Source organism: Psammomys obesus, unplaced genomic scaffold, assembly GCF_907164565.1.
Source record: "Psammomys obesus unplaced genomic scaffold, mPsaObe1.curated_primary_1811, whole genome shotgun sequence".
Classification (NCBI taxonomy): domain Eukaryota; kingdom Metazoa; phylum Chordata; class Mammalia; order Rodentia; family Muridae; genus Psammomys; species Psammomys obesus.
In genome coordinates this window covers 15006-24216 of record NW_026594314.1, presented here as the reverse complement: position 1 = coordinate 24216, position 9211 = coordinate 15006, and the positions used below count along the sequence as shown (strand labels likewise).

Here is a 9211-nt window from a genome sequence, read left to right as displayed (position 1 = left end):
ACACACACACACACACACACACACACACACACAGTTAGGAGGTGAGATCCTCCTGTGACAGCTCATGTGCTATTTGTCTTTCTGAGCCCGAGGGACTCACATAACGAGACCCTTTCCAGTTCCGTTTGTCCACAGATTTCACGGTTTCATCCTTCCTTACACACTGCCCTGACCCTTCCCTTGACTGGAGACATCCTGGCTGCCCTCCCCACTGCTCTCGAAAGGAGCAGTTCTCAAGTGGCTGCTTTCTTCATCCCCAGACCATTGAAGAGCTGGAGAAGGAGCTGCTGAACGGGCAGAAGCTCCAGGGCCCGCAGACCTCGGCCGAGGTGTACCGCATCCTCCACCAGAAGGGGCTGCTTGACAAGTGAGTCCCCGGTGGTCTGGGTCACCTCAGTCATGGCAGGCCGAGGAGGGAGGCTGGCCGGCCGCTGTGCTTGGGGCCTGGCCAGATCTGCTTAGGGTTTTTAAGTGATGGGGACATCTCTGGTGGGAAATCTCAGTGGACACAAAACCGATTTCAGTTCCGTTGAGAAGAGCTTAATTCTAGAGATAAAGCATGGTATAGAGTATGAAATTTTAGTCAAGCATGCCCAACCCTTTCACACTGGGACATGACAGTGTCATCTCCAAGGCTCACATTCGAGAACCCTGCAGCTGAGTAATGGAAATTTTTGCACAATGAAAGTCTTAATATTTAAGTCAATTTATAATTTCTTGTGTTGGGCTACATTCATAGCCGTGCCAAGGTGCTGTATGCACACTTGCTGGGTTCTTTTGTTTTACAGGGAGTTACCCTTGGAGTTGGTTTGCTTTTGAAACAGTGTCTTACAACATAGCCCTGGTTGGCCTGGCGCTTCCAGAGACTTGCCTGCTTCTCCCTCCCAGCTGCTAGGATTTAAAGTGTGTGCCACCACACCTGGCTACTTTTGGTTTTTATGAAGGGATAATAAGCATGAGCTGGGTGTGGTGGTTCGTGCCTGAAATTCCGGCATTGGGGAAACTGAGGCAGGAGGATTGCTTCAAGTTTGGGGTTAGCTTAGGTACAAAGAGAGTTCAAAGTCAGCCTTAGCTACACACCATGTATTTTAAAAAGTGCAGGGGGAGAGAGATGGGCATGGTGGGGCTTGCCTGTCACCTTAGCACTGAGAAGACTGAGGCAGGAGGATCAGGAATCCACTGCCAGCATCTGAAGCTAGCCTAAGAGGAGAGAAAAGTCTCTTTGGCTTGTAGTTTCCTGGCCCTGAGCTTTGGGCTTGTGACATCACAGTCCATCACTGCAGGCACGGCACATCCCCACAGCACATGGCAGAGGAGGTATTTGTGGTGGCCAGAGTCAGGAAGGTTCCCAGTGTCCCACTCAAGAAACCCGACCCCCAGAGGCCTCGCCTCTTCCCCTCAGCTCCTATGTCCTCGGGGTTCCAGCACCTCCCAACAGTGCTAAAAAGTAAGGATTGATCACTCAAAGCACGGAGGGGTGCACTCAAGCCCCAGACCACAGTGGCATGTACCCTTGACCACCCCCTAGTTCTAGGTAGGGCAGACCTAGCTGCCAGAGACTGGCGAGGGCAGATAGCTGCCTGGCTCGCCAGCAGTACCTGCTCTAGCACATGCTCTCCCCTCCACTCAGGAAGTCGAAGGCAGGTGGCATGAGGCCCTTCTGCACACAAAAAGTGAAGCAGGCATGGCAGCTCACACGCTCAGTGCCAGCATTCAGGGAGGCAGAAGCAGGAATCTCTGAGTTGGAGGCCATCTTGCTGTACACAGTGACTTTCAGACTGGCCACGGCTAGTGAAGCCCTGCCTTAACAGATGAGCAAACTGAAGAGTGGGAGGTTTCCGCAGGAAGTCTAACAGCCGGGCGATGGCTTCGCTGGGTGTGGGATCCTAGGGCAGCCTGAACCTTTCTCAGGGTGAGCTTTTAAGCACAAAAACCAGATCCTAGGGTGAGACACCTCAGTTATCAAGAACAGTTAGCCAGAGAGGCAGCTGCAGAAGCCCGAAAGCGGTTAGTACATCTGGGGACTTTCCTAGAACTATTTACCTTGAAGGACTGGGCTGTTCTTGTTTCGCAGGTTATGCTGCCTGCTTTTTGGGTTGTAAGGCCTGAATGGTACTTCAATCATGGCATCAGTCGTGCTAAGGTCTGGGGGCCTGTTACAACACACACACGCAAACCCACTCTAAGGTGTTGCTCCTGCTTCCCCCACCTCCAGGTTTCCTCTCTTCACAGCGGTGTATCAGATCTGCTATGAGGGCAAGCCTGTCGCACAGATGCTGTCCTGCCTGCAGAGCCACCCGGAGCACCTCTGAAGGCAGTCGAGCAGCCACCAGGGGCAGCTCCGCCTTGCCCGTTGCAGGACTAGCCAGAAAACCAGGGCGTGGCAGCGAGACCCCTGCTGGACTGCGCTCCAATCCTGAACACAGATCGTTACAGCTTGATTTCTGTGCCGGGAGAACCGCAGCACATCACCGGCTAAGATGTGCTGGATAACAGCTAAACACGCACATGTGAGCGTGTGTGTGTGTGTGTGTGTGTGTGTGTGTGTGTGTGTGTGTGTGTGTGGTGTGTGTGTGTGTGTGTCTGTCTGTGTGAACCTTTCTCATTCTGTGGGTGTTTCTCTGAACCCCAATCAGGTGTCTATTTTATGACCACATTTTAAATTTCCCCTCCAGGGCAGCTTTCGAGATAAGAACTCACTCAGCTAAATTTTATGGGTGTGACTTGTTTATATGCGAGTAAAGGGAAAAATTAATTTTTCCTTCCGAAATAGTTATCCAGCATTAAAAAGGTATGTGAAAGGTGTGTGTCTGAAGACCACCACAGTTCACTTTTAAATAGCATCTCAGAGCCAGCAGGATGAGCTCTGTGGAATGTGGGTGAATCACTAAATAATCAGGTGTTTTAATTAGATAATACACTTACACATTTCTTCTTGTTAAAGATACACATTTCTGGCCTCTGGCCTCTTATTGGCTGCTGGAATGGGCTTTTCCACAGACCCAGCGATGGTAGAGGAAGGGGACATCCCTGCAGTGGCTGGCATTCCTTCTGGGGACACGTTGTCTTGCCCTTTGCTGGGTGGACTTTTTTGCAGCTGTGTCTCTTCAAGCTCATGCAACCTGGAAAGGGGCCAGGTGACTCCTCATGTCAGAAGCCACAGCTATACCTGCTCACCCAGGGACATGGATGGGGCCTGCTAGGATGTCCCCAGGCCTCTCTGACCGCTAGCTCTTTGTAGGAATGCAGCTTTTCCTGAGGCCACACGAGGGCTTCCTGCCTTGGAGATGTGTGTGGCAGAGTCTCCAGTCCAAGTAGTGTCTCCAATCCAGCAGGGTCATTGAACTCTTAAGAAAGCCAGCTCCTAAGCCTCAAGAAAGGCCCCTGTGTTTCAATATGCCTTCCATCCATTTCTGATGCTCACTACAACCTGAGAGGCACTGCATTAGCAAAGCCTTCATTGAACAATATTTATAGGAGATAAGTATCCTGTGGCCTTCTGGCTATGCCAGGTGGACCCCGGCATGGCCAGGTGAGTTTGGGAAAGGTTGCCTCTTCATATTTTCCTAGAAGGGGTAGCCTGTATGCTTGGAACCTCACTAGAACCTGTTAATAAGTCCCAAATACATTAGACTATGAGAGATTTTTTTTTTTTTTTACTAGAATATTAGCCAAAATTTCTAAAGAACCCTGCTTTAGAGTGAGGAGGTGACCCTCACTCTCGGTAGGCAATCAGGATGCCCAACTACCTGTGAGAGTCTGTCTATGTAGCCTGGGCTGGCCTTGAACTTGTCACCTTCTTGCCTCTTGTCTCCTGAGTAGCTAGGACTGCCACACCCAACTGGTATTTTGCCGTTTCTGAACTTTCTGAATCCTTGAAGCTCTCAGGTGACGGGGTTAAGAACAGACAAGTAGATGCCAACGTCACTGAAACGCACACTATATGGAGTAAGTGCTTTGGAACCTAGAATTAGAATGGAAATGGTATCTTTATTTAAAAATTAGGCATCCCATGAGTGTGGAAAGAACGTATGAATGTGATACAATCATTGCTTTTAGCTTTCGAGATTTCCCACTTCTCCCTCACCATGGGTTCGGTATGCACCGCCCCACTCTACACCCCTAATATCATTGAAAATGATTGTAAAATAAATTTTTATGGGATTTTTTTTAACTATCTAAAAAGACTTTAGGACATTGTAAAGTCTCACGCCTAAAAGCCTACAGAAGCGCACAGCAGGAAAATTTCAGTTTTGTAATGATGTCTGTCAATTGATTTTTTTTTCTTGTCTCCTGATAAGTCTTTTTTAAAGCTTGTACATATGTAACAAAGAGTTACTTTTTGAGATATCCAAAGGGCTGTAAGCTAATGTGTGTCTACAAAGTAGGACAATGAGGAGCTGTTAACATCTTGGGTTCTGCATCCTCATTTACGTTCACCCTCTCTCGGGACTTGTAGTTCCGGGTCCTTCGTTCCTTCCCCCATGAATGCCCCTACTGGCTGATGTCCCAGGAGTCAGCTGATGTGCTTATCATAACCCACACTTGATGGAAACAGTAAGGCATCACTCTGTGAGTTACCCATTGTTGTGGCCACCTGCTAATTGGTTTCTTCTGAGCTGTGGCAACAGAACCAGAGACACCTAGCCTAGAAACTCCATCTGCGAATGTAAAACTAGACTCTTGCCTTGCTGCTCTCTTCCCCACCACAGTTTGGGACAAATCTCTGTCTGGAATCCACCCCTGGGGCTGAGCTGAGTCTGCCTTCTGGTGTCTTAACCACTGGCCTAGGAGGCTGCTGTGGTAAGATAGCAGCGTCCAAACAGTTGTTTCTCTGCCACTTCTGGTTGGCTGGCCTCTTCCATATGTACTGTATCTGTTTACGGACTGTAGGTGGATGTGTAATTTACAGCTCGATTTAATAAACACAACCTCTCAAACCTGTGCCATGGAGCCCATTTTTCTTTCCCTTTCTTGTTTTTAATAAATTACTTTATTATTGTATTTTGTGTGTATGAGTGTTTTGCCTGTGTGTGTGTGTGTGTATACCAGGAGCATGCCCACAGAGGCCAGAGAAGGTGCTGCATCCCCTCTAGCTGGAGTTACCAATGGTTGGGAGCTGTCCTGTGGGTCTAGAAATCAAGCCTTGGCCCTCTGGAAGATCAGCCAGTGCTCTTCGCTGCGGAGCCATCTCTCTGACCTCTCTTTTTGGTTTTATGACACAGTTTCATGTAGCTCAGGCTAGTCTCAAACTTGCTACATAGCTGAAGGTGCTCTCAATTGCTGGTCTCTGGTCTCTACCGCCCACAAGCTAGGATTACAAACTTACACCACCATGTCTGGCTCTCTGTTTTTATTTTCTTCTTCCTCCTCTTCAGTGTGTGTGTGTGTGTGTGTGTGTGTGTGTGTGTGTGTGTGTGTGTGAATGTATCTGTACCCACATGTGTACTTGCACACACGTGACACAATGAATGTGGAGTTCAGAGGCCAACTTGTAGAAGCAGCTCTCCTTCCGTCCTGGGCTGATTGAACTTCAATGCACTTTAATCCATAATCCCCTATTCCCCCCCCCTCCATATATGTATGGATAGATAGAGAGGTAGGTAGATAGATATTAATTTAGTTAATAGTTTTACATTAACGGCAGTATCCTTTTAAAAATCCGAATTTGTTGCATTTCTAAAAATTAAAGACACTTTTTAAGAGAAATACTTCAGCCAAACACGGTGGCTTATGCCTGTAACCCCCACCCTCGGGAGGCTGAGGTCAGCCCTCTCCTTCCGCTGTAGGAGTTTTCGGAATCCAACTTGAGTCTCCCACTGCAACCCTCAGGATTTATTCCTCCCAGGCTTGATCCGGGCCCCACATGTGGGTGTCAGTTCACTGATTCTATACCCAGAGTCAGCCCTTGAGAACAGCACTTTGCAAGGATTATCGAACACACACACACACACCGGCCATTGCCTCACTGGCTTCAAAGGTGAAGTGACCCCTGAACCCTACCGCAGCATAGAAGTGTGACGGTTTATACTGATCCACTCTAGGATCTAGACTCACCTGACAGGGAGACAAACCTATGGAGACATCAGCAGCTGAACACCTGCTGTCCTTACAGCGTAGTTCCCATATCAGGCAGCTCACAACTACCCGTAACTCCAACCCCCTCTTCTGGACTCCAAGAGCACCTGCACCCAAGTGCACATAATCTCCCCCCATACACACACACATACACGTGAATGATTAAATTATAAACTGTTAGGAAACATTTCGGGACATATCTCTGTGAGGGATGTCTAGCCTGGGCTAAGAACGGTGGGGAGACTGACCCTGGGGGAGGGCAGCAGCATTCTATGAGCTGGGGGCTTGGACTGACTAGAGGGGGTCCGCTGAGCCCCAGCATGCACTGCAGCTTCCTGTGGATGAGATGTGACCAGCCACCTGCAGCGGGCCTTCCCTGCCTTGAAGAACTGCATCCGCTTGGACTATAAACCGAGATAAACTTCTCCCCAAAGTTGCTTTTTGTGGAATCAGAAAGGTAAGTAATTCGGGGAGACAGCTGAACGGGGGAGAAAGAAGTGTTGCAAGGGAAGGGAACAAAGCGCAGCAAGGCTCGCAAGGGTCCTGGAGGCAAGGGATGAAGGAGGGACACTGGTGAGTGGGGGGGGACACTGGTGTGAGGGGAACCCTCTCCCTAACTTGGTTGACTTTCATGACAAGGTCGCACCTACCTCAAGCCCCCATCCTTCCCAGAACTACCACATCCCACCTCTCCTCCAGCAGGTGGGTGGGGTCTCTTCAAGTGCCATTTTGTTACTTCTTTTGTTTGCCCATGTCCTGACCTCGCAGAGGAGTGGATCTCTCTGAACAGAGCTCTGCCCACCATTCATGGAGTCATTTGCATCTACCCAGAGGTGACGTCCAAAGGCATGCCACTCCAGCCCGGAAAGAGGCATGATGACAGTGAAACGGGTTTTTGTTTTGACCTTTTCTGTGGCTGTTCTTTTGAGACTGGGTTTCTCTGTGTAGCCTTGGCTGTCCTGGACTCACTTTTGTAGATCAGGCCTCGAATTTACAGAGATCCGCCTGCCTCTGCCTCCCTGAGTGCTGGGATTACAGGCGTGCGCCACCACAGCCAGCTAAAGATTGACTGACTGATTTTGTATGAGTGCCCTGTCTGAGAGCCAGAAGAGGCTCTCAGATCCCATTATAGACGATTGTGAGTCACCATGTGGTTGCCGGGAATTGAACTCAGGACCTCAGGCTGCTCTTCCAGTGCTCTTAACCACTGAGCCATCTCTCCAGCCTTCATTTGTATGGGTTGTTTTGTTTTGTTTTGTTTTGTTTTGTGTTTTGAGATAGGCTGTTCTAGAACTCCCTCTGTAGACCAGGCTGGCCAGCAAAACAACAGGTTTCTCTCAGGACTCCAGTTCTTCATCCTTCCATGATCTATGCCTTTACATAAGACTTTATGGAATCTCCCCAGGCTTGGTGGCACACCCCTTTAATCCCAGCACTTAAGAGGCAGAGGCAGGCGAATCTCTATGAGTTCAAGGCTAGCCTGGTCTACAAAGTCAGTTCCAGGATAGCCAGGGCTGTTAGACAGAGAAACCCTCTCTTGAAAACAACAGAGACTTTACAGAATCTCTTTTCCAGCCATGCTGGTCTATATTTGGCCTTGTGACTGGCTCAGCCAATACAGAAGGACAGAAGTGATACAGGCCAGGAATGAGCAACAGTTACCATATATTATGGAGGCTCGCCCTCCCTCCTTCCCTCCCTCCTCTCTCACATAAGGTCTTATGAAGCCCAGCCTGGCCTCAAGGTATGTACAGCTGTATACCTGAGGTTGGCCTTATACTTCTGAGTCTCCTGCCTCTACATCTCAAGTGCTGAGATTATGGGCGTCCACCCCACACCTAGATATGTGCTGCTGGAATGCAACCTAGGGCTTTGTGCACGCTAAGCAAGTACTCTACCAATCCTGTCCTTTACTCTCTCAATGTGTCACTTCTAGGAGACAAAATATGGCCCATACTTCAAGTGTTTTTTAATGCATATAATAGTCTGCTTATAAAAAAAGAAAAAAGAAAAAAAAATAGTCTGCTTATTTATTTGACAGTCCTAGAGACTGAAACTATGACCTTCTGCATTCCAGGCAAATGATCTACCAACTGAGCTACATCCTCAGTCCAAGATCAGTTTTTCTGCTATCTAATTTTCCATTTTACCAATAAACTCCAATAATTCATTACTCTATTGTTGGTATAATGTTCTTGTGGAAAGTATACAATTTACCTTTGTTCATCCAAATGCTGATTTCTCTACCCCACTCTCTGCTTTCTCCTCCCCTATGGAACAGGATGTCCCACCCTGTTCTCTCCATTGCACAGCACTGGCTGGTCGTATATTTGAAAATACAGAGAACAAATGGTGACATATTTACACAAACTTGAGACAGGTGATGCCTAGAACAATGCACTGTCCAGACTGAAACCAGAGAGTGGCAGGACAGGACTTGGAACCATGAGGAGAGATTAACCAGACATAAGATATGACTAAAAACAAGTATAATGTTGAGATTCTGAATGGGAGGAAACTATGCCAGCTTGGAGGTTTAGGATGGAGTAATTATTGCCCAGCGTTGTGCTCTAGGTTAATTAAGTAAACCCTGGTCTCTGTGTGGTGAGTTGGGTATACAGCTGGTGTAAGAATGACCGCTGATTAACTAAACTATAAATCCATAATAAATATTAATACCCACAACACTCTATTGTTGAGATTTAAATGTCTATTGTCTTGCATTGATATACATGCCTTTAATCCCAGCACTCAGGAGACAGAGGCAAGCAGATCTCTGTGAGCCTGGTCTACAGAGCAAGTTCCAGGACAGCCAGGGCTGTTACACAGAGAAACCCTGTCTCGAAAAAAAAACAAAAGCAAGCAAACAAACAAAGAGAATATTTAGTCTTTGTGTGTTAAGTCACTGGGTCTGGAATTTGTTCATCAAAACTAACTATCCAAGCAGGATGTGGTGCATTCCTGTAATCTCAGCATTCAGGAAACTGAGGCAGGAGGAGCAAATCTGAGGACAGCCGAGGCTACAGAGCCAAATCCTGTCTCACAAAGCACAGCGTGCTTGCTTGGCATGCATGGTGGCCTGGATTTAATCCTCAGAACCAGCACATACACCAGGCACGGTGGGACACCGTAT

General features: G+C 48.1%; 1 protein-coding gene across 1 annotated transcript; it reads left to right on the top strand.

Annotated features, from left to right (window-relative positions):
* Nucleotides 1-260: 260 nt before the first annotated feature.
* On the top strand, nt 261-4944 carry LOC129685173 (glycerol-3-phosphate dehydrogenase 1-like protein; the record flags this gene model as incomplete). Its single annotated transcript, XM_055618581.1, is given in 2 exon segments — nt 261-367; nt 2216-4944. Coding segments are annotated over 2 exon segments (204 nt in total), but the record flags the coding sequence as incomplete, so codon positions are not given.
* Nucleotides 4945-9211: the final 4267 nt, after the last annotated feature.